General features: G+C 42.1%; 2 protein-coding genes across 9 annotated transcripts; one reads left to right on the forward strand and one right to left on the reverse strand.

Moving 5' to 3' along the window:
- NIF3L1 (NGG1 interacting factor 3 like 1) lies at window positions 8-10,571 on the forward strand. Of its 4 annotated transcripts, none has more exons than XR_002440035.1 (7): window positions 8-464; window positions 1,114-1,279; window positions 1,729-1,855; window positions 2,215-2,353; window positions 3,724-3,807; window positions 9,074-9,162; window positions 10,396-10,571. XR_002440035.1 is itself a non-coding variant. In XM_021400843.1 (7 exons), exons 1-6 carry the CDS (start codon window positions 44-46, stop codon window positions 9,128-9,130), a joined length of 960 nt encoding a protein of 319 aa, XP_021256518.1. In that variant the 5' UTR covers window positions 8-43; the 3' UTR covers window positions 9,131-9,162; window positions 10,396-10,571. The 4 variants fall into 4 exon arrangements, 3 of the variants coding, with proteins under 3 accessions (XP_021256518.1, XP_021256517.1, XP_021256516.1); XM_021400843.1 differs by having other exon boundaries at window positions 9,108-9,162; XM_021400842.1 differs by lacking the exon at window positions 10,396-10,571 and having other exon boundaries at window positions 9,074-9,206.
- ORC2 (origin recognition complex subunit 2) lies at window positions 333-24,589 on the reverse strand. 5 transcript variants are annotated; one of them, XM_021400831.1, is made up of 16 exons: window positions 24,045-24,589; window positions 22,983-23,126; window positions 22,605-22,691; window positions 20,986-21,075; window positions 20,436-20,467; window positions 19,080-19,137; window positions 18,068-18,249; window positions 17,395-17,493; window positions 15,619-15,728; window positions 14,802-14,934; window positions 14,289-14,385; window positions 12,612-12,758; window positions 11,802-11,973; window positions 11,441-11,502; window positions 10,608-10,726; window positions 333-470 (listed from the first exon to the last, which is right to left on the reverse strand). In XM_021400831.1, the coding sequence occupies exons 1-16, from the start codon at window positions 24,133-24,135 to the stop codon at window positions 438-440; spliced, it is 1,656 nt and encodes a 551-aa protein (XP_021256506.1). In that variant the 5' UTR covers window positions 24,136-24,589; the 3' UTR covers window positions 333-437. The 5 variants fall into 5 exon arrangements, with proteins under 5 accessions (XP_021256506.1, XP_021256505.1, XP_021256508.1 ...); XM_021400830.1 differs by lacking the exon at window positions 333-470 and adding an exon at window positions 8,762-9,900; XM_021400833.1 differs by lacking the exons at window positions 333-470; window positions 24,045-24,589 and adding exons at window positions 8,762-9,900; window positions 23,972-24,014.

Here is a 24,668-nt window from a genome sequence, read left to right on the forward strand (position 1 = left end):
GCCGGCTCGGCCCCCTCCGCTCTTCTCCCTCTGCAGGTTCCGCATGCTGCTGCTCTGCCGGCCCCTCCGTCGCATCCGTGCTGTGGGCCGCCCGACCTCCCGCTCCTTCATGAACCTCGGGGAGCTCGTTCCCGCCCTGAATGACTTCGCTTCCCTCTCCCTGGCTGAGAGCTGGGACAACGTGGGGCTGCTGGTGGAACCCAGCCCTCCCCATGCTGTGCACACCCTGCTCCTCACCAACGACCTCACCGAGCGGGTGATGGAGGAGGCGGTGCAGAAGAACGCAGACCTCATTCTCTCCTACCACCCTCCCATCTTCGCTCCGCTCAAGCGGGTAACGTGGAGGACCTGGAAGGAGCGGCTGGTGGTCCGGGCTCTGGAGCACAGGATCGGGATTTACTCCCCGCACACAGCGTACGATGCCGTACCCCACGGAGTCAACAACTGGCTGTCCAAGGGACTCGGTGAGACTGTTCAAAACAAAACAATACAATATTGGTTCCAATTACTCAGCGGTATTTATCACATCCATCAAATTATTCTGTGCAGGAGCCTTGCCTCCTTGCTTTCCTTTCCCCTAGCTTTTACAAGTAATACCTTGGAGTGCTACAAACCAGCTGCGAACACCAGAGGACGCTTCCAGGTGCCTGTGTGCTATTGGACACAGTCAGAACAGGTGCAGCGTGTTTACTGTCTATCTTGGTTAAAGAGTTTAGGCTTCTGACTTTAAATCACTGCCTGTAATTTATAAATTTGTAGATAATCTCATTGTTCCTACATGACTTTAAGTATCTGAAGTTCTTTTAGGCTTTTATCTTCTGCTGTGGTTTATAATTGAGAACAGCTGTACCTTTTTCCAGCCTGCTTTACAAACCAGAAATGATTTTTTGGTACAACTGTTAGGATAAAACTTAATACCATTCAAGAATAACAAATGATACGTATCAGTCACCTTATTTGCACTTAACTGGACAAGAGTCCTAAGTTCTAGTAAGGGAAAATGGATTCAAGTGCAAAATTTGTTCAAAGTTGCCCTTCTTTGGGATACATGCTAAATCAGTATCAGCTACATCATTCAGCTTTCTAAAACCAGTCCTCGCTGTGTTTTCTCAGGTGCCTGTACTTCTGTCCCACTGCACCCGTCGGCCGCTCCAAGCCATCCGACTGAGGGCACTCACCGCGTAGAATTCTGTGCAGACACCACCGAGCATTTAGAGACAGTGCTGTCCAAAATCAAAGACATCCCAGAGATCTCCTGTCTCACTACCCTCCCTGTCAGGTATCTGCTTCACTCTCTAACGTTGTGTTCTTTCTGTTGCTTGAAAATATTAAGTTGCTGGAGCTGTGTTTTCCTGTTTGTAACCATTTTATTCCTCTGTGCAGCACTGCTATTTTTTTTCAGCAACAGATCCATACATTTTAAAGATAATCATCCCCTTCTGATCAGTCTGTGTTATGCTAAATGGTAACTATCAACTTCATGTAGCATCACAGGGATTAAAGTGGTGAAGAGTGTTAACAGGAAATACAAAATGAGTACAGTTGAGTTAAATTCCCACGTCTGTTTCCTCCAGGAAAGTAGACTAAGCTAGACTGTTACATCTTTTTTTTTTCTTTTTCCCCTTTCTCTGCAGCAGGCCTCTGTGACAGAACATCCTTATTTTCTACGAATACAATGCTGAAATTTTATCTAGTCTCTTAGCAAGCACCAAACACATCTTTCCTCAGGGTTGATGGTGAGGAGCAAACCCGAGTCAGTCTGAACTGCTCTCAGAAAGCACTGCTGGAGGTGGTGGCGTTATTGTCCCAGAACAGCCTTCTTTATCGCAAGACTGAGATTCTCTTATTACAGAAGGTAATAAAATTGTACATTGCTTCCAGTGAATGTAGCCTGTGGGAGCTGACTGCCCTAAAAACTGAAATCCAGCAACTGCTGGCTTCGCAGGTTTCCTATGCTGCCTGTCAGTGCTCTGAAATAAATACATCAGTTTTCCAAAACAATGAAAATGACCATGTGCCCTGAACTAATTCTAAAATTGGTTCCAAAAGCTAGTGTAGTTAGTACGTTATATTCAATAACATAGATTTTTTTTTCCATAAAGTTGAGAATTGTTTCTCCTTAATGCCAATATGCTTATTTTTGTACATTAAGGAAAGTAACATGAACTGCTGAGTCAGCTTTCTCACAGTAGTTTGAATTTCTTTTCTCTTCAGCCTCTTCTTCCACATACTGGAATGGGACGTCTCTGCACGCTGAGCGAGCCAGCCTCCTTGTCAGACATAATTGAGCGTATCAAAAGCCACCTAAAATTACCCCACATCCGCCTCGCCGTGGGAACAGGCAAAACACTTGGTAAAGAAACCTGCCAGTAACACTGCCCATTTGAACTAGTGCTCCAGGAATAGAAGCAGTGTGTGTGTGTAGGTGTATGAAATATCGCTGCCTTGGACAGTTTTATTTGCAAACAGTATGAAGCACTGTCAAAGGCGAGAGGCCGCCTTTTAGGATGTTGGTGATAAAATCATGCAAAAAGAATGTTATTTGGAATGTCATTTTTGACTGGAAAATGTTTTATGGTGCTTGTCACTGTGAAGCAGGCACAGCATGAGCTGAATATGAGATACCATTTTTCATAATTCCTAGAATGAATGACTTAAGATATTTTCCCCCAAGATATCAGACTTAAGTGTGTACTGCCTCATAATATGAACCCTTATGCGACTGACTGTTAAATTTAAAAGCACCTTAAAATAGCAAAGATGCTTTGTGGTATCCTTCTGAACAAACAACCATCCATGTTTTGATGAGAGATAAATAGTGACAGAGAAGGTAAACCATCTGTCTCAAACTGTGACTCACTACTAAAGCTTGGAACAAGTATCCTTTCAACCAAGTTATGTATCTTAATTTCCAAGAAACACGGCTGTTAAAATTCTTGAGAGCAAATCTGTTGAGAAACCTTTGCATCTTATGAGACAGAAGCCTTGTTACAAGCCCCTTAACACTATCGATCACACTTAAACCTTTTTTGAAGCTCCTCGTTATGGTGTGGGATTGTAGCATATGATTCCACCTAAATCAGCAGTATTTATATGGCAACATACTGTAAAATCTTAATTGAATTTGAAAATTATGTGCCTTACCCCCCCCTTCCTCTTTGTCTTGAACATAACATATATATGGGAAATTAAATTTCCTGTCAGTATGACATATGCAATAGCTTAGAATCAGCAGTCATAGCAAACACATTTGTAATGGCATGGAGCTCTCAGCTTGCATTGAAATCAGCCTTTTGAAAGCAGAGTTAGGAGACAGTACATCTCGGAGTGAAAATGCTCCATTGCTAGTTTGGAAAACAGATACAGTGTAACTTCAGAGTTCTGGAAGGAGCAGCAGCCAATTAAAGAGTTCAAATGCCGAAGTAACAGTGCATCCCTATAAAAGAACTAATTTGCAGTAGCCAACAACCAGCCATGCTGTTGGAGTTCTCTGCAAACTCTCCCACCCCTTGCAGAAAAATTTCTACACCTCTTTGGTACAAAGAGGTTTTTGCTTATTACAGATGTTGTGGGCCTATGACTCTTTCAAACTGTCTCTTCCTCCAGTAAATGTACCTTGACCATAAAATCAAGGTGTTACTATTAATTGTTTCACAATAACTATAGTGACATGAGGGCTAAACAGAGGGAAAGGAGTTAATTATGGCACCTTGCATCCTGCAGATTCTCCAGTGAAGAAAGCTGCTCTGTGTGCTGGTTCTGGGAGCAGCATCCTGAAGGGAATGGAAGCTGACCTCTATCTCACAGGTAAGAGACTACGTTGTTTTGTTATCATTATAAAAATAGGCACTAGGAAAAGAGAGGGTTGTATGGCTGTTGAAAGATTTGGCAAGAAGAATTACTTGTTAGAACTGAGAAATAATAAATTACTGGAGTAACAACAATATTAGAGGTAACATGGATCAGATGGCTGTATGACATAGTGATGGTTATTTGAAGTAAATGTTACTATACATGCATTTTTTTCAACACAAAATCAGTGTCTGATGGCAGAACTTTCTCTTGCAACTTTCAGTGTTTCTTCTTTGGTAAGATACAAGTTATTTCCCCAGTTCCCCACAGAATTCTCAAATGGAAAGCGGAAAATAACATTGTCTACAGAATCTTTCCAAAGAAGATACATAACAACAGCCACTGTATCTGACCAAAAGGACGCAGTCTATTATGCTCTTTCTGACAGGGCAGCAGATACTCCCCACAGCCTGCTCCACAACGTAAAGAATGCCTTGCATTCTGTGTGCTTAATTTAATCAAGTTCTATGGCAAGGCACATTCCGTCTCCCCCTTACATACAGCACTACAGTGCTGATCCTCAGACAGCTCTTCACAAAGCTTCCTCAGTTGCTGTCCTTCATCGTAGCAACCCAGCTGAGCAGATGCATGACAGCTAGACAGTTCACTTTCAAAACCACTCTGCACACCATTTCCTGCCTTAAGTAGTAAAATATACCACTATTCAAAGACAGCACGGAGCTTCTGTGGTTTTGTCTCAATTGTACACTGGGGATATCAGCTGAAAGACCTTCAAGGGACATTAGAATAGGAGTGTGCCGTATTCTTATACTGAGGAGATGGCGTTGCTTTCCAACTTATGGGCTTCTTCCCAGCTTCTAGCTGAGATTCTGCATGTACTGCACAAAGAAATTATTCCCCTCAACTACAAGGAATCTACATGACATTTCTTTCTCCAAATGGCAGGAGAGATGTCCCACCATGACGTTCTGGATGCAGTTGCCAATGGTATAAGTGTTATTCTGTGTGAACACAGTAACACTGAGCGAGGCTTCTTGTCAGAGCTGCGTGACATGCTAACTATCCACCTACAGAACAAAATCAACATAATTCTGTCTGAGAAAGACAGAGATCCCCTCCAGGTGGTGTAAGAGGGAGGAGGGGAAAAAATGAAGTGAGAGAACACAGTCAAGAGTTTAATAGTATCTTGAACAGACCTATCCAAATGCAAGCTGAATGAAGATGCTCTGAATTGGTTCAGTATAGCATTGTATTGAATGTTCACCCAATGTTTGGGATATAAATTGTCATCTGTCAGATACATAATAAATTCTTGTTTCAGGCTACTGAAAGGTGATTTACTGAATAACTGGGCCGCACTTGAATAAATTTACTATTACTATATATTATTATTACATAACCACACCACTCAAGGGTTAGTTTGGGTAAAATACGGAAATCTGACTTACTTCCATTTTCAAGCTTCCACAGCTGTTCTACCTTACTATGGTTATGTCAATACAAATCACTGAAATTTTAGCCAATAAAGCTCTTGATAATAGTTAAAGCGGTATTGATCATTGGTTTGCATTAACAGTTTTAATAAGACACAGCTCATATGCACATACAGAGCACAATTCAGGCATTTGGTGCTAGTATTCAATTGCAAAACCTACCATTACTACAAAAGTAAGGGTGGTGATTGGTTTGTTTTTGGCTTTTTTTTTTTTTTTTTAAGTGGAGGGTCTCTCTACTAAAAAACTTTAGAAGTATTTTTTTTTTAAATATGCTATAACTCCCATCCCATTCCCAGTGGGATTAATTGAATGTGTTTTCGCTTTCTTTTAAAAGCAATTTCTATACTTGCAGCTCTTAATTACAGGATTCCTAAAACTGAACAAGTAGCATTTCCACCATCAATAATGATTGGAGGGGTTTGGTGCTTCATTTGTTTCCTTTTTTTAAAAAAGAAAAAAAATTTCCCAGATGAGTATCTTACTATCTCCGGATTACATACACACCAGAACCATTTAAACAAACTGAAAATACTTCCACTGCAAATTTATAAATATCTGAGTGACAACTTTTAAAATTTAGTTAATAAAACTTGCTTATTTGGCAAGGCCTTTTCCGTGCTGCACACAGCAACTCAGTGCATTTGAGTCCTATGTGAACCTGGAGCTTTGTCTGAAGACTTCATGAAGATTTAGCTGCAGTAGTTAAAATTATCAGGATTCTAGGAAATATTTCTTAGACATTCTTTCAGCTGAGGATGGTCTAATTGAAGACCATGCTCGTTCTCAGTGGAGCACTGCTAGAAGTGCCCTAGTAAAATGTTAAGAAGCTGTTGTGCTACATAGGCTTTCCCAGCAGTCTTACATTGCCAAGATGTTGCCTTGGAGGCAGTCTCTCCAGAACTTTGACATAAGGCTGTGACCACAGGCTTGCCACCACAAGCTGTACTTTAATACAGCTAACCACACTGTCAAGCATTTTAAGACCCTTCTTTCATACCTTGTTCAACAAAACAACTTCAAACCATGAAACAGCCAGCCTGCTTCACTTAAAGAATACGTTACTTGTTCAGCCTTCTAAGTATACCTAGCAGAGTGATGTGATTTATAGGGAGGTCTCAACCCACAATGTATAAAGGAACTGGTCCTACTTCTTTAAACTGACTGGAATCAATTAATTAAATACTCTTTGGGAAACTTCAGTAGTAGGGAGCGTTGCTGCAGCCTGAATCAAGTGTTTACGTTGCAGTTTTTCTATCCTAGAATACAAATAGAATTCTCAGACATAATGGAGATGATGCTTTAACTGTAATTGCATATGTCTTGTTCTGTTTAAGTATAAAGGGAGAAAGATAGCTAAATTCAGTGTTACTGAATTTAGTAATTCAGCTGAATTACTCAGCTGAACTGAAGCTGCTGAGGCTATACAAAAACAATCATTTTGATCAATGACACAAAGACCTCTGATAGGCTGAGAATCAAGGTGAGGCAAAATTTCTTCCTTCCCAAATAAAAGAGGGGGCTGTACACCTGTCAGAGCATTTGTTTTTGAACTCTACAGTTAACGTAGGGTTGGACAGTTTTAGTGGTTTTGATGGCAGCCTAAGCAGCAATAGGCTGGATCTAACGTGTTTTGCAGTTTTGGAATTGCAGCCTGTAAAAAACAGATGCACATGCCTCCAAAGGAGAACATCAGTTGGAAATCATAGAATCAATTGAGTTGGAAGGGACCCTTAAAGGTCATCTAGGCCAACTCCCCTGTAATTAACAGAGAAATCTACAGATAGATCAAGTTGCTCAGAACGCCATCCAGACTGACCTTCAATGTCTCCAAGGATGGAGCATCCACCACATCTCTACGCAACTAATTCCACTGCCTCACCAACCTTACTGTAAAAAGCTTTTTCCTTGTATCCAGTCCAACTCTCCCCTCCTTTACCTTGAAACCATTTCCCCTAGTCCTATCACCACAGACCCTGCTAAAGAGTCTGTCCCTTTCCTTCTTATAGCCCCCCTTTAGACACTGAAAGGCTGCTCTCAGGTCTTCCTGGAGCCTTCTCCAGGCAGAACAGCTGCAGCTCTCTCAGCCTGTTCTTATAGGGCAGGTGTTCCATCACTTGGATCATTTTTGTGGGCCTCCTCTGGATGTGCTCTAAGAGGTCTTTGTCTCTCCTGTACTGAGGACTCCACACCTGGATGCAGTACTCCAGGTGAGGCTTCACAGGCACAGAGCAGAGGGGCAGGATCACCTCCCTCGACCTGCTGACCATACTTCTTTTGATGCAGCCTAGTTGGCTTTCTGGGCTGCAAGGACACATTGCTGTTTCATGTCCAGCTTGCCATCCACCAGTACCCCCAAGTCCATTTTGGAAGGGCTGTGCTCTATCCTTTCATCCTCCACCTTGTGTTGGTAGTGGGGGTTGCCACAACCCAGGTGTAAGACCTGGACTGCCTACAGCTCACCATGCTACTTTTCTAGCAGATATCAGGATGGTTGAAGTCCTCCAGCAGGATGAGAGCCTGCAATTGTGACACCTCTTGTAACTAAAAAAAGAAGGCCTCCTCAACGGGCTTTGCTTGATCAGGCAGCCTGTAGCAGACTCCAACCACAAGGCTCCCTTTGTTGTCTCACTCTCTAACTCATCCATAGGCTTTCGACTTGCTTGTGGCCATTCTTCTCAGACAACTCTTCACACTATTCCTTCCTTGATGTAGAGGGCAATGTGTCCTCCCCTCCTTCTGTGCCTTTTCCTTCTGAACAACTTGTAACCGTTGATAGCCACACTCCAGTCTTGGGAATCATCCCACTAGGCTTCAGTGATGGCAGCATGGTTTTCTAGTAGCACAGTGCCTTCCAGCTCCTCCTGTTTCCCAAGTTATGCATATGTTGGTGTAGAGGCACTTCAGCTGGGCAGCCAGCCTTGGCGCCTTCTTGGAGGATAACTCCTTCATTCTTTTAAGTAACTCCTCGAGTTTCCTTATTGCCTTCTCCTGTTGCCTCAGATGTTCTGGAGAAGGAAGCTAGAGAGGTACTGCTGGCATGTACCGATCACACTTCAGCAAAGTTAAATAGCTCCTATGTTTGAAGAATCAAATTGACAGTGGGATAAGTAGATATCCCATGTTTTCAATACAAATCAAAGTCAGGCTGTAAACCTCTCTCCTGTTGCTTCTGTCAGTGAGGGGTATACCAGTGAGAGGTAACAGTATTATTCTACGTGATGTTTTGGTTCTTTTCTGAAGCTATATACTGGCATTACAAGGCATACAAACTATTACTAATTTTGATACCTTAAAAGAATATAAAATACTTTTCTTAATTAGTTTGAAGTCTTCTGCCCCCTTCATGAGAATTTGCCCAGATATTTGACATAATAATGAAAATGAGGCTTTCACATAATTTCCAGAAAGATCTCTGTCTTCCTGTAACATAAAAACACCTGTGGAAGATGAGATAAGCTAATGAAAATTAATAAAGTACTTTATTTGATTGATTTGAACTATTACAACATTGAGCTGTAACACAGCTACCAAGTGTTAGACATTGGAGTCCTTGAAGTCTGATTAGCAGACTACAGTTGATGAAACTAGGGCTTACTCTCATATACCTGAGAAACACAGTGAAGAAAAGCTGTGAAACTTCAGCACTCTCCCAACCTCTAAGGGCTACAAAAAGGGAGAGCTTGTAAGTGGCATTTAAGGCCTCCTCCACAATCAATGGACACTCCTAATGTAAAAAAATACATATATACATTTTTTTTTTTCAGTAAACAAAACTTCACAGCCTCTTCATATTTCCAGATAACAAGTTGGAAAGTAGATGAAAGAAGCTGGAACCTCTCACTCTCACCAAGAGGTAATCAAAATTGTGATCGACTCAAGTTGTTACCTAAATCCTCTTATAAAAGAATTCCATCTTGGGGAAAAGTCCTTCAGTTCCACTGCCAGAATTTAATAAGTTACCCACAGTATCCCAAACGTGCTCATATTTCTTGTGCAGTCAACACAGGTCTCTTAGCATTACAAATCTTGGCTTCTTCATATGCTGGAAGCCAATCTTATCTAACTGGTAAAGGAGTGCCAGAAAGCACTCAGTTGAGAAAAAATCCATCACTGGTACAAACTAAAGCTCTGACCATCTAGTGGTTTGCAATTCCCATATGAACTGCTCCAACCAAACCTTTATGTCTGTTAAAGAGCAGAAGGCACAATCTTACCAAGTTAGTTTTCCTGACTGTATAGTTGGCTACGTAGATATGAAGAGGGCATCATCTGAGCTAAGAGACAAAGCAGATAAATCTAACCTCAGAGCAAGAAATAGCTTGCTTATAGAAGTTAGCATTCCAAACTACCTGAAGAGCTGAACAAGAAACATTGTTCATTACAGTTAATATATTTCAGTAAGTAGTCCAGCAGCTTTGAGGCTGAAGAGAAAGATCTGAGAATAGGCCCCTCTCCAGCAGCCCTTGAGAGCAATTGCCGTAGTTGTTTTGGGAACAGACTGATGTTATACATCTTCATCCTCTTTCTCTAAGAAGTCCGTCAAGGTACTGTCATCTACAGGTATTAATAAGTACTCCACACCATCAGCTCCCTGAGAACAGACACGCAATATACATTCTGTTAACATCAGTGCATAGTGCAATGCAAGACATTAGATAGCACTGCAACACTTACTTTTAATACTTGCAGCTGGGGGAGAGCTGGCAAGCATTCTAAATGACTACATTGCTAAAACCAGGAATATTTCCCCAGAGCAACACTGGAAATGCACAAGTACTGAGAAAATGCAAAGCTTCTGGTAGGCTATGCTATTGTACCACTACACAGGTCCTCAACACAATATTCCCACATCTAGCATTACTACACTGCTTCATTATTAGGAATGCTCTACACTCTTCTGCCATGCAAATACAGGTAGCTATTTGAATCACACTGTCAGGCTCCGATGTCCATTACCTCTCAAGGTCTTCAGGAAGTTGTATTCCACAGAGACCTGTAAGTTACTGAGTTAACTAAACCACACTGTTGTTTTTTTTGTTTTGGTTTTGGTTGTGGGTTTTTTTTGTTTGTTTGTTTGCTTTTACAGCCCCCTATCCATATGAAGAGTGCTCACTGATTGGAGTTACGGAAAGAGCTGCCATTACAGAATCTCAGCACTTTGCTAGTCCACAGGTACTTCAAACTGCAAAGCCTCACCGTGAGCCATGCACTTATGTCTCAGGTATACTTTTAAGGAATAAAGAAGCTTTTTGTTTAAGTCAACTGAATCCCCAGAATTACTGTCTTTCCGCAACTCACCCGCTTGGTCCGAATGAGCTTGTGGTCCCTGAATTCTGTCAGCTGTGCCCTGAGTGTGAGGTCACTGTTTACAAGAAAGGCCTCTCGACACTGCTGGTAGAAATCTTGGAAAGAGAGGCCTGTAGACAGAAGGGTGAGAACAAGGAACTGAAATGGTAAGTTTGTCCCATTTTTCCAAGTCTAACCGTATACGTTTGTCCCCACCTACAAACATTGCTTTGGCTTACACCACAATGTTTACAGCAACAACATCACTTCAAGTACACAGCCAAGCTAATGTTACAGTAATCAACAGAAAACAGTTGATTTAACATTCCAGTCACCCTATCTGCCTAATAGAATTTTAACAGCACTTCCCAACATAATGAATCTCTCAATTTCTAACTCCTCTACCTCACTTCCATCTTTCTGCACCATTAGCATGTTGCATCTGTTAAGACCATGACAGAGTATTCCACACGGATCCTAGAAAGCAGGAACACGCTGGAGATTACTTAGGAACAGCATGGAAACTGCATCTCCTGTTTTTCCCTGGTTCATTAAGCACTATTGTTGTGTAAGTTCATATCCTCCCATGATTTAATTTTGTAACCCCACAGTCCCCAGTGGTCCTGATAATGTCTAAACATGAAAGCAGACAACACTAAAAGGAGGCTAGAATCCAGCTAGTCTTCAGCACCAGTAGAAAGACAGTCTATACTACTGAGACTCACTGAACCAACGAGTACAGCTCTTTCATTGCTGATGATGTAACCTGCACACCAAAAGCCAGTGCCGCTGTGACTGAGCTAGCAATGCCACCCCAAACAGGTGAGGAAACAGCAGGTATGCACCTGGGTAAGACGGGTTGTCCTTGTTCTCCAGCTGGTACTGAGCAAGCAGTCTGAATATCCCCCTAAGCAAAGGGATGAGAGAAAAATAAAAAAAGAAAAACATTAGCAAATATTAATTTATTTTTCCCACATGACCAGGACTCTGTGCATGCATGTAGTTGCTGGCTAAAGCTTGCTTCCATTTAAAGTAATCAATCACATGAAAACCAGATCCTGTTGTTTTCATCTTGAAAACTGCAGTCAGAAAATAGGGATTGCCTCCTGGTATGCGTATGCCTAACAGTTAACACAGAAGTCCAGAGTAACCTAGTGAAGACTAGATCCTCAGCAGGTGCTACTGTGATGACTATCAGTGTCTTACCTGGCATTGGGAGTGAGGCTGCGCAAGACATGTGTTAGGGAGCTCAAAGCCAAAGATCCAGATTGCTGTACTAACAGTGAGTTTTCATAAGATGTTTCTTCCACATAAGGATTAAATGTGGTTGTCTCATACCAAAGCCAATTGTAGAGGCTTTGCTTCGCCTGATCCCACACTAGACAGAGAGGAAAAAGAACAGACAGAAGTTGGAAGGTTAGCTTTTTTCAGGTATCAAATAAGCAATATTAGAATGTATTTATATCTACTGTAGTATTTGAGGAAAAAAATGTATGCTTGTGAAATTCACGGTACATGCACCCAGACAGTTGCAGTTCAGGCAAGACAATTCTCTGCAACAGATTTGCACACATCCCCTTTTCATACCAGCTTCGTGAATATACTGTAAATCATTCCAGAATCAGCAGTGTGAAAGGAATTTTTGATAAAATTGTTTAGATGTAGTGACAGACATAACATTCAATCTCCATTTCAGTAAGTCATTAAATCAAAGGGTGCCAGAAGCTTGGACGTTTGTTGTTTTCTTTTCGTAAACGTTTTTTTGTTGTTGCTTTTGTGGCGTTTTTTTTTTTTTATTATTTTTTTATATTATAATCAGAGACTGGTAGTTCTTAGCATCTTCATACAGTTTGGGTTGCACAAGGCCACAGTTCCAATCAGGGCTTCCAGCTACTTCAGCCATACATACATCACTAGGTCTATTTTGCACACCAAGAGTAATACATGAGCTTATGAAACATGCTCAGCAGGCCCAAAGCAGAATGCAGATTCTACATCAGGCCCAAGAGGACTCACTGAGAGGAGCATTGATGTGATCGATAGAGGCAATGAGGTAAATGCTAGGCAGAGAGGATAACTGTGCAAGGATCTGCTGACTTCTTTCTCCTCTCAACATCTGGCTGTCCAGGTTATGAATGAGGACATAGAGCTCTAAAGATGAATCTGCAAGGTCAGAAAAAACAGCACAGAACCAATCAAAGAAACTGTACACAAAGCAGTTTCCCATTCCCAGTGCAGTCTAGGACACGTCTATTCCATCAGGCTTGACATTCACCACTCCAGTATCAAATGACTTTCTTGTACAGCTTACTTCGGGATTGTCCTTTTCGGTATGGTCTTTAATCCTGTCATTCAGGTCACTCAAATGTATTTCAGGAGGGAAATGTAAGCACAGTTGTTCAGCTGCTTTTGAGTTATAGGACTAGGATCCTTAAGTCCCTTCTCACACAATGAAAATACACCGTCTATTCAGGACTGGATCCGCAGCACACTAACTTAATTAGAAATCTTTCCCATTGAGCACTCAAAGAAACTGATAAAGATTTAGCTTAGATAATGCAAATAGTAGATGTTACGATTTCCAACTTAGCTTGTTGCTGCTGAACTCATTCCCAGGAAACAGCTTTTTCCTGTTTTTCCAGAAACAATTCCGGAAGAATAGCCAGTTCTTGTGCATATGAATACACACTTGGCTGCCAGTGGAAACCAAGAGTTCCTCAGACTCCCAGTCAGATCAACTGTAATAAATACATGAGGCTGATCTATGCAGATTCAAGTGGGTACTGCTGTTAATCAGTTAATCTTCTTCACTTAGTCCCACCAGAAACATTAAGACAGAGGTGAAGAATGAAGTGTCCACATTTTAACATTTATGTCCTACAAAATTAGGATTCCACAGCAATATCCCATGTATGCATAAGCAGAACAACCTATATACAAAGAGAATTCAGCAGGCACTCAGTGTGTCAGTACCCATTTAACTTTGGTTATGAAGCCATTTCTAAACTGACACTTCTGTCTTTTACTTCATCTTAATGTCAGTATTTACATATGTTAAAATTACACTACTACTCCACTAAACAATGTACATGCAAGCCTTAATTCAGCCTATTCTAAAATTTATGGAAATACCCTCCCCAACACCATAATTTTCCAGAGGAGCTCAAGGGACATGGGATCAATAAAAGTCATTCAAACTGTTTGCAAGTTCTTCATGCTGCTCATTTCATAGAGGTTTATATCAGGTCCTCAAGCAGTGACTCAGAACCATCTTCCCTCTTTTAACTGCATTTTAGCTATCCTGTGTTCCATCAAGAAACATGACTACGGAAACACCATATGAGTAAAGCATAGAGGCACCATGCTAAATGCAAAAGAGATGAGCATTTCTGTTTGCCAGAGGGCTGAGTAGCCTCCGGTTTACCAGAATACTCACACCCTCCTTCATCCTTTTCTACAGAATTCTGTGTGTTAAACACTGACAGCTTGGAATCACATGCACATTTATTCCTGGTCATCAGTAGTGGCATAAAAGACAAGACAAGAAAACACTAGCTACAACAGACTAAGAAACTGTAACAGCACATATAAAAATAATGACCAAAGAAAATGTCCAGGTTTTCCTAATAGTAAATAATGTCTACTGTTTACACGTTCTTAAAAAAAAAAAAAAAAAAAAATCAGTCATTTTACCTTCTTTGAATCTTTTCATGATGAATTCAAGTTGATCGAGTGGGCTGCGGAAGGTCCCTATATGGTCCAATACCTCCTCTGTGATGGAGTTGAGAACCTAAAATAGAAAATTGCAGTCATCACTGCCCCCTTCTGAAGGGCACTGGCACTGAAGGACCTAGTGCAGAAAATATGAAAGTTACTCCTTGACTGTCATGACAGAGATACTGCTATTTTTACCATAAAAGTTTCCCCAAATAGTCAAAATAAAAAATTGCTAGTACTTCTCAGAATTATGACATAAAATAACTCTTTAGACTGAGGAATACTTTACTGATAAGAATCACAGCATTTATTTTAAAAATGCAGTGGTTCAGTTCTTTGAACTCTTAAAGAAGAGATGGGAATTGTTCTTCATTCAGGTGTCTGTTGCTACAGGATGTAGGAAGCTTTCCTTAATGTTTTACACTGAAAGACTTTACAGGTATCTGTAAGACAGGATGGCTAGATAAAAATGAGCTTTCTCACACTTACAGATTTCACAGTGATGCTGGGGAAGTATCCATTAACCACAAGGTGAACAGAATCCTGGAGCATAGATGTACGAAACTTCTCTAACAAATCATGCTTTGAGCCAAGTCCATAAAGCACGATATTAAAACCCAAGCTGAAGAGAACAAACATACTGAATAAGAGAAGTACAAGTCTATTCGTTCTGATTGTCATTAAGCAAAATGATCAGTTGCAATCCTGCCTCTAATAATTGTATGTTTCCAGAAAATGTCAGCTCCAGGCTTAACTTCATCTCATAGCTGACACATAACAATGGTTAAACTAGATGATCTTAATGGTCTTTTCCAACTCTAACCATTCTAGGATTCTATTCTATGATTCTGTAAGGTTAGCTGCAAGAAATCTGATTTATGGCACATCCGTTCCAGTTAAAGTAGCGTTTTAGCAGACTGGAGGCCCAGGAATTTAACGAAACACCTATGCAAAACAATGGGATTGTCTGAGAATGATACTAGAACTGCATCTTCAACATAATGAAGACTAACAAACATTCAGACCTTCAACAAGTGATTAAATGTTTACCATGGGTCACAGTCACTACAAGATCTTTCTGAGGAATAGGAAAAGCATCACCTTGACCAGAAGTACGTGTCAGGTCACTCAAAAAGTACTGAACAAAGGCAAGGTGTTGAACAACTGTCACTGACTTCAATATCACATATGGACATGTTTCTTTTATCCTGACGCATACGTCCAAAGGCTGTTGCTGACATGAGGGTAAATTTACTGGCAGTGCCTGTTTGCTAGGCATCTTCAGTGGTTCTCACTGGATACTTACTGTAATTGCAGCATCCACTTCGAAAACAGGGACTCATATTGCTGGTTTAACTCTTTAATTTCAGCAGCATAGGTAAGGGGAGATTTTTGCAGAAGGTCATGCAATGTTTGCTGTGTTGAAAAAGAGGTAAGGTGTCAGTAATTCAAAACTGGGAAAAAACAGGATATATGTCTGGAGTCCTTATAAATACCCCATTAGCATGCTCTCCAGATAGGGATTACAAGGGTTTTCACCAATGGCACACACAATTCATGTTTCTCTATGTACTTCCCTGTAAGAACTAAGTATAGTTTTGCTACTGGAAAAAAAAAGCAGACAGTAAATGACCTTATTATGGGATAGTGTAACTAGACTAGGACTAGAAATGAGATCTGTGCCACTACTGCACCATGTTTTATCTTTTCCTGCTGAGTATAGGAAAACCACTAGGGAACCACATGGACATGCTCAGAACTTAAAAGAGCATCAAACAATGTAGTAAGAAAATACCAACATCACAACCTTGTTCAGAGGAACAAGGGCTCCAGTCAGCATGCTTAGCAATGGTTCATATGTTTGTGTCTGCAAAAGAATGCTCATAAATATCATCATAGAAAATAAACAATGCAGAAAGGAAATAATTTGAAGCCAATAGCTAAATATCAAGAATTTCAAATTTCAAAACATTAAGAATCTAAGGATTAACTCAGCTTTAAAAACGTGCCGAGATGTTGGTGTTTGAACAGCACATAACATAACAAATGATATCATATCTACATTGGCCTCCCTTTCTCTTCAATTTTAACAGCTTTGCTTTTCATGTAGTAGATAGTTTACTCTGGAAAGAACACAACAGGCAGCTGCAGCATATCTATCAAACATAAAACACTGAGAGACAGAACTGCTAAACCTTTCTTTAGTGCCAGCAGGAGATCTAACACTGAAAGCCTTGATTTTGCTCCAGAGCTGTTATGAAAGAACTTGTTGAGAATCTAGATGTTTACTCCAGGTAGCAATACTAGATGACAACAGCCATTATACAATCTCCGTATATGGCATCTTTAAAAAACAAGATGGGCACAGAAAACAGGCACCTGTATGTACTTGTCTCTCTGAGGTACAGTTGCTTACTTTCAGTTGGCTGTAGAAGTGGCAATGAAATGGAAAAGAAAAAAAAAAGAAAACAGAACAACAAACCAGTAGTTCAGTCACATTTAGACAGTTTATTTCTTCTAGGAATTGAAAGGAGATAAAGTGGTGATTCAAACCTAAGTGATAACATTTAGAGCTGTCCTAGTCCTGCACAGGGCTTTACTCCAAAATGCACAGATGAAAAGGACTCCATCTCCTCTACACATAATCAAGACCGCTTATTTAATTGAAAAAAAAAATGCTGGTTTGGTGACTTTTTTTTTTTTTTTTTTTTTTTTTTTTTTTTTTTTACAGCAGGTCTCTACAACTCCGCTTCTCCTCCAAAATCAAATTTTAACCTGTTCTAGTAACCACAGTTTTTCAACTATCTGCTCACCTGATAATGCCTTTCCCCCACACTTCCCCTTGTGTCTCAAGCCCAAGCAGCTAGGCAATAGCCCACTGGCACTATTCCTGCTCAGAGCACGGAGGCATAAGGGAGATACGACGCTTGAAATGCTACCTAACCCCTGCCAACATCAGTGTTACCACTGAGAATTTCATCAGCAGTTAAACTGAAAATAGCAACATTAGACAGTTTTGATGGAGGGAATCTTCAAAGAAACCAAAAGCTCCGTTAGTTGTGTGATTCATTCTTAAGTGTACCTGATTCAATCTTTTCCTCCGTAACTTCTGCAGCGTTCGGTCCGAAGTGAGCACTTTGGAACTACTGTGAGCTTCAAAGTATTCCTCTACCAGGTTGCTCTAAAAAGGGACAGGAAGATCAACCACACTTTTGCTAACAATTCACCCTTCTCCCTTTGTATCCACAAGCACGTATGAAAATGACCAGTATGAGTTATCTTCTGGACTTTATTAATCCTTACTCTACATTTGCAAAACTGGTCTCTACAGTAGCATTCCGCCAAAGCTAACCCATTCAGATGATTCTTTCCCAGAGATACAAACAGAACAGAACACACTGCACGGGGGATCCATTGTGCTGGAAGGAAACAAAACAAAGCTGAATGCCAAGCCAGAAAGTAAAGTGTAATTCTTTCGGCACTACAGGAATCAATTTCCTCATCATTTCTCAGTACAAGGTCTTCTCCTTCACACAAATCTTAGACCTTCTCATTTTGTAGCTGCTGAGACCGCATTAGCCCACAGGCTCACACGATGCCCGTCTAGTAGGGATTGCTCAGAAGTACAGCAAAAGCCAACACAGCTGGTTTGATTTGAAATGACCATCTCTTCCCCATGTGTGTTCACTAACAGCACACTGTTACTGAACATCCCTTCACTCTTGCTGGCTCAGGGGTGTTCTCTGCACACTCACCATCTTGTCCTTTTTTTTGGATAGGGTTTTTCTAGGAGGCGGCGTAGATACAGCCTTAGTTTTTGCTGGGGTCTTCTGATGTGATAAAACAGTGCTGACCTCTTTCTGGGCTTCTTCCACCTCCTCTTCTTCTGAGCAGGAAGCAGAATATTCACTCTCACTTTCTAATTGAGTATCTGGAACTAGGGGATAAATTTAAGGTTAAAAGCAATCAATGAATTCTTACACAGAACACATTTTGCACAATCTCTCTCTCATATATTCTCTAGATGGTTTTCAAGAACATGATTCCTAAGTATATTTCAGAGAAAAGTAAAAACAAAGCTTAAGAGGACACCAAACACACAACCATTTTGTTCCTAGTTTTCAACTCAATTCAACTCAAAAATTGTTTAGTAAAGCTCTGCCCACTGATACCAACTAATAAACATAATCCCATCCTAAAAAGTGAATAAACATGGACAATCTCTTAGCATCTCTACATCAGCTTTTTCCAAATGCTAATCATGCAATCAGTTCTAGATCACACTCTGCAAAAAAGGTTTTGTAAAACATCTCTGTGAACAATGCTGATTCAAGTGCACAGACATAATCAGGCTGAGTCTTGGTCTCTCAACACAAAAGAAATAGAATGCGAAATGTCACGTACTGAACTCTCCCCTGCTCTCAGCCTGAGCATGTGTAGATAACCAGTTATTGAAAAAAATTACCATAAGCAATTGTGCCAAAGTGAAGCGTCAATACAGGTAGGATTACTCAGAGTTTTGCCTCTTCTGATCACATCTCTGAAGCTCAGCAATTGGGTGCTTCTAACCTTTCTACCCCACTCCTGTGCAGCAAAGTGTATGGAAAAGGTCTACACGGACTTCCCTAGGGATGTTTCTATTCAGTCTGCAGGATTAATCAGACTGCTTCAGTTTGGCAGCTGAAAGCCCACAAGCAGCTGAAACGCCCTCCTCGGAACACAGTGCCTCACTGACGATGGAAACTGACTACGAAGCTTCATCTTTACCTGCTAGCCTCTTCCGGAGCCTGTATGGTGTGGTAGACACAAATTCATTCTTTTTAGTCTGAATTAACAGAAAAAAAAAGAAAAAAAGAAACACGTGCATTAGAAGAAATCACACATACCTCCCCAAAACAGCCTTCCACCAAGCAAAGAGTAGAATCACATTAATTTCCAAGCTGTTTCAGCCCACAAGAAACTGGGAGAGAAGAAGCAATAAGTTCCCATTCACAGCTAAAGAGAGGCAGGATCAGGTTCCAAAAAGGCCTTAATTCTTTCAAATAACATCCTGGGATAAGGAGCAGAACACTATGAAATCTTCAACAAGATGCCAACTTCAGCCCCTTAGCAAGAGGCAGACAGAAGACAAATTGGAAGTGTTTCTGCTTCCCTGAGCAGTCATCTATCTTCTACATCACACTGTGTACTCAGGATCATTTGGATCTCAACTATGAAAACTACCAGGACAGCAGCAGACCACTCAGAATTCAGAGCCCAAAAGGAGCACAGAATAAGGAATCTGAGCTGCGCAGGCTCACAAAGTTGTAGTGGCACACATTCCTTACACGTGTACAAAACACGCACCTGACAAAGACACCAGATCAGGCTTGCAATACTTATGAAATATCTTTGTTAATCTAGTCAAAGCAGATGCGGCATCATCAAGCAGCGAATGTGGCATCCCAAAGCTGCATCTCTTACAGGCATCTCTCATCCATGAACCTTATTCTGCAAAAAGCTCAGCACACATTTCTAGAACGATGCTATGCTGTTTCAGGACCTCAGCTATTTCACAGCATTTGCTCTCTAACCACTACAACTGACATGTGTAGACTGTATGTCTCTGTAGAATCACAAAAGAAGACATCAAATTCTGGGATATCTTTCCAAGTATGACAATTTATGTGGGTTTTTTTTGTGTGTGTTTTTTTTTTTTTAATAAATCAATGCTAAATTAAGAAGTGGAACAGCATCACCATTCTTATGTTCTTGTTCTAACAGCACTGCTATCCTTATAATTAAGGTTGTTTCTTCCTTTGATAAGAAAGTGAAAAGCTACGAGTTTAACTGCATATTAAGAGATTGTTTAACATCCTCATTTATGGGATGCAAGGAAATAGTCTCCACCCATGCTAATTAAGCTGTCAGATTCACTGACTAGCACACTGATTCTCAATTCCATAGCCTTGATTAGTTCTCACTTTAGCTACCTCGCCTTGGATTAGGAGACATCTGTAATGTGGGTGAGGCTTTTAAGGGGTCCTTACTTTCCAGAACTGCAGTAATTTGCCAGTTCAAGTTTTAAAAGCGTGCGTGTGGCAGGGGTGGGATATAATAATAAATCAGAGTATCAACGCTCACCTTCTGCTGAACTTGGTTTGAACTTGAATGTTCTGCAAAGCAAGAAACAGAATAGTTCAGAGTACAGCATATTTTCAGAGACACATTCTTATTATTTTTCCCTTATTTTTCTCTCCTATATAATTGCCTTTATCTCAGCCCATGGGTTTTACCTTCTCTTCCCCATCCCACCGAGGGGGAGTGAACAAATGAATGTGTGGTGCTTAGAAGCCTGCCATGTTAAACCACAACAGAAGTTACACACGTACATGCACACAATCCCACTCAACCCATTTGGCGCTCGACACACCAGCCCAGCTCTTTAATTCAAGTGCAATCATCTGTGTTGAACACAAAGAAAATTGTCAAGTGTGACAGCAACAGACGAGTGAGAAGTTCATTTTCTCTGCACCAGAAGTACAGAATATAAGATGCAACAGACAGGTGAACAAAAGGCCATGCAAATTCAGCCTACAAAGTTAAACAGACCAGAATTCTCAAGCATCTGCTTCACTGTGCAAAGAGGAACCTGTTCATTCAGCTTCAGTTCCTCATAGCATCGTCTACTTACTGCTGCTTTGAGGGGTTTTGGCAGTCTTCTCATGGCACTCGGAGGGATCAGGTACAACACTCTGTCCTGGTGTCTGGGCTAATTCAGAGGCTGTAGGACATGGAAGGGAAAGAAGTTTCACACGTCGGGTACGAAACTTCCAACTTGGATTTGTCAGCAATGGAGTCATGCATCAGAAAAAAAGCCTAAGTTCTAATTTCCTCATTATTTTAGAAAGTGCACAAGATACATCCTTTTTTAATTTTTCCTAACCCTAAAGATTAACGTAACACTAGACAAAAATTTTCAAAACCCAAATTCCTCAGTTAATTCATTTCAAAGTACTGCTTAGGCAATGACAGGGCAAGTTTTCTCCCTGGGGTATAGTACATCTTCAACATTAGAGAAATGCTCTGTTACACCCACTCAGTTCTTTAACACTGCTTGACTGGACACAGTGGAGCAGCAGGTAGAGCAAACACACCAGTCCCCCAGGAGGTGGGTTCTTGTACTCTGCTTACCTCTTTCAACTACTTATCAGCTCAAGCTGAAGTTGAATCACTGACCTGAATACGGAATGCCCTGGCTAACAGTCCACCAACAAATACAGCCTCTTATTGTACTACTTGCCTAACAAGTTGCTATTAATTATCTTCATATCCGTCTGGCTCAGTTTCAACGGTGTTTAGCCATCTCTGATGTCCCAAACCCATCCATCTCTTTAGTCAACTCCAAGTTCCAATTCCAGCCTGCTAGATTAAAATAATCAGCAGCTCAACTACAGGGTATCTCCTGAAAATGGAAGGCATTGACCCATCACCACATACCAGGAAAGTTCAGTGGTATGGGTCAGGAACTCTGAGAAGCAGTTTTCAAACTGAGCCATGGCTCCAAGAGGGAACACCAGTGAAATGTACACTGCTGTACAGATGTAAGAAACAAACTTTCCTGAGACACAGCAGAAGCCCAGAGGAAGATTAGAGATGGAAACAACAGTTCCTGTATCATGATATGAAAGGAAAACCCTACTCCTTCGCAGAATATAACAGTAACTGTGAAAACCAAACACCACTGCAGTTCAGATGGTGCTGGGCAAACAAAGGACTCTTCACGTGAAAAGAAGAACTGTAGTGACAATGGCCCAAGTGTCTCATTTGGGCCAGAAGAGCCCGCTCTCTTCATCACAGCCTGCTTCTTTTAAGTCCACAATTAGACTAGCAAGCACTCTGACAGGCACTTTGTGTAGAAGAAATCCCCTTCCACAAAGCTAATACTGCCTTTTGGGTTGTTTGTTTGTTTAAACTCTACATAATTAGTTATTCTCACATATCCTTTAAAGATACAAAAATAAAAGCCCTGCCATCCTTTGGCACATATACACAAGCTCTTCTCACAGCATTAAGAGACTTCTAATTTTTAGGTATTTATTTATTATAAGCATCTCTTATCCCCACCATGCCTTTGCTTTGCCCTAGTGCTGAGCTTCTGTTTCTGAGGAAAACAGATTCAGAGCTAGATAAAAGCTACTGGAATAGTGCAAACATATAACTTGAATGAAAAGAAGAGATAGATCACATTAACAGAGGTACTTAAAATAATCACAGCCAGAGCAAGATGAAAGAAGAAAGAGGAAAACATACCCAGCTCTGCCATTTTGTTGGAACGTTTGGGAGTCTGGAATGTGTAAACTTCACCACCACCTACACTTGAGCCGTTTGTCACTGATTCTGTGAATAGAAACATTACTTGTAACCACTTTAAAAGCACTAGTATACTCCCAACCCACATAATAGGAAAGGTGATCCTTTATTGTTGGGCTCAAAGGACTTCACACTGTAGATGCTATGAAATCAGTATCATAAAAACAAATTCTAGAAATCATTATCCTCTCCTCTGTTACCACAAACACAGCTAGAGCTGGCCAGTTCACAACAGCAAATTCATAAACATTGTGTCTTTTGACACAAAAAGAATCTCCCAAAGTAACATCTGTAGTACGTCCCCTGTGCCCCAGGTACCTTCACCACATATGCCTAAAGCAGCAACATAGCTCTTCTCTTCCAGGACCTCCTGAGCTTCATCATCTGAGACAGCCTCAAGCTTCTTTACAAATCTCTTCGTATTGACTATCAGCTGAGTTTTGCCTTTCTGAACTTTAATACCTGCAATTGCAATAAAAGCTTTTTTAAATGAAAGCTGTTATTTTATTACTTCTACTGCAGTAGTACACAGCTGCCTCCCTTCACAGACCAAGACACTGTTGGGCAAAATGCTGCACAAATGCAAAGCAGAAAAGATTAGCTGCTACCAGAACAGCTGGTCCGTATCAGGCAGTCAGCTGCCACAGAGCCGTTAGTCACTCCTTTATTAGGGAAGCTAGCCACTGCAGCTGGTAGGAAGACAAGAGCCTCATTTCAGCACACACCTGCTTCCAGTTTGGGAAGAAATAGCAGTGACTCACACGCATACAAGCTCCAAATTGGATGCAAAGAGGGTGCATTTAGCATTCCCGCCCTTGCCTATGGGAGGGTAGCAAACTAAGAAGAGCTAGCGTATGGACTACCAATACGCCCACAGACAAATGTAGGCTGGGAGACTTCTGAAAACCGTCCATCTGATCAACGCTCAAAGCAGGACCAGCAGCAATGTGCATCGGGTGCTCTGCCCCTCGCATAGACACGTTCTGAGGATTTCTGCAGACCGCAATTCCAGATGTTACAAGCAGTCAGAACTGCAGCACAGGGCTCTTGCAACGACCGGCCCGGACCTCATTCTGCTTTGATTCTGTCTGTGCGTTCGAGCACATCAGGTAACGAGAGGAGAGGCGACCGGCCGGCGCCCCGATGCCAGGCCCCATACGCACGTTTCCCACCAGGCAGCTGCAATCAGGACTTCGCACCACCCTCAGCTGAGGACACTCGCCGCAGCAACCCATTCTCTGCGCCGGGCGGGACACAAGCACAGCGCGGAAGAGACAGCCTGAGAGGAGGGTGGCTGAAGGCCTCACCTCGCCGGCAGCCACCCCAAGTGCCGGAGGAGGGTTAGCTGCCCCTGTTCCGGAAGCGCCAGCCCCGCCGTACCTGCGTCGTCAGCGATGTGCCTCACAACGTCCTCGTCGGGCACGAACTTCACCTCCAGGGCGCCGGCGCTCCGGCACTCCGCCAAGCTCATGGTGGGCGCCCGGCGAGCACCCCCACCTCACGCACGTGGGCGGAGCCGCCCGGCCGCGAGGGGGCGCTGCCGGCAGGCGCCCACGGGGGTACGCGGCAGCAACCGCCTGTCGCAGGGCACGGGCCCGACCCTTAGGCCTAGGGCGCCTGCCTCTTCCCGCCCTCACCTCTGGCGGCTCACCACGGGCTCCGGGCCACGCATTGCGGCTGCGGCAAGAGCCTGAAGCAGGTTAATGTGCCGACCGAGTACCAAATCCAGCGCCCTCCCTGAGTGGGTGCGGGACGCCCACGCTGTGAGGACAGCCGCCTGCCTTTGACTGACACAACGCCTCAGCCAATCCGCGATCCAGTCCCCCGGCTCCCGCCTCCTGTCGGCGGGAAAGGTGAGAGGGCGGGACTTCCGCTGGCAACCAAGCGCGCGGCCGCCCGAGGTTGCCGTGGCGACGCGAAGCCGCCTGAGGAAGGCTGGGGCCCGCTCCCTGGCGCTGCGGTGTCGGCCCTGATCAAAGCCGCTCGAAGTTACAAAAACAAAAC

Source organism: Numida meleagris, chromosome 5, assembly GCF_002078875.1.
Source record: "Numida meleagris isolate 19003 breed g44 Domestic line chromosome 5, NumMel1.0, whole genome shotgun sequence".
In the NCBI taxonomy this organism is placed as follows: domain Eukaryota; kingdom Metazoa; phylum Chordata; class Aves; order Galliformes; family Numididae; genus Numida; species Numida meleagris.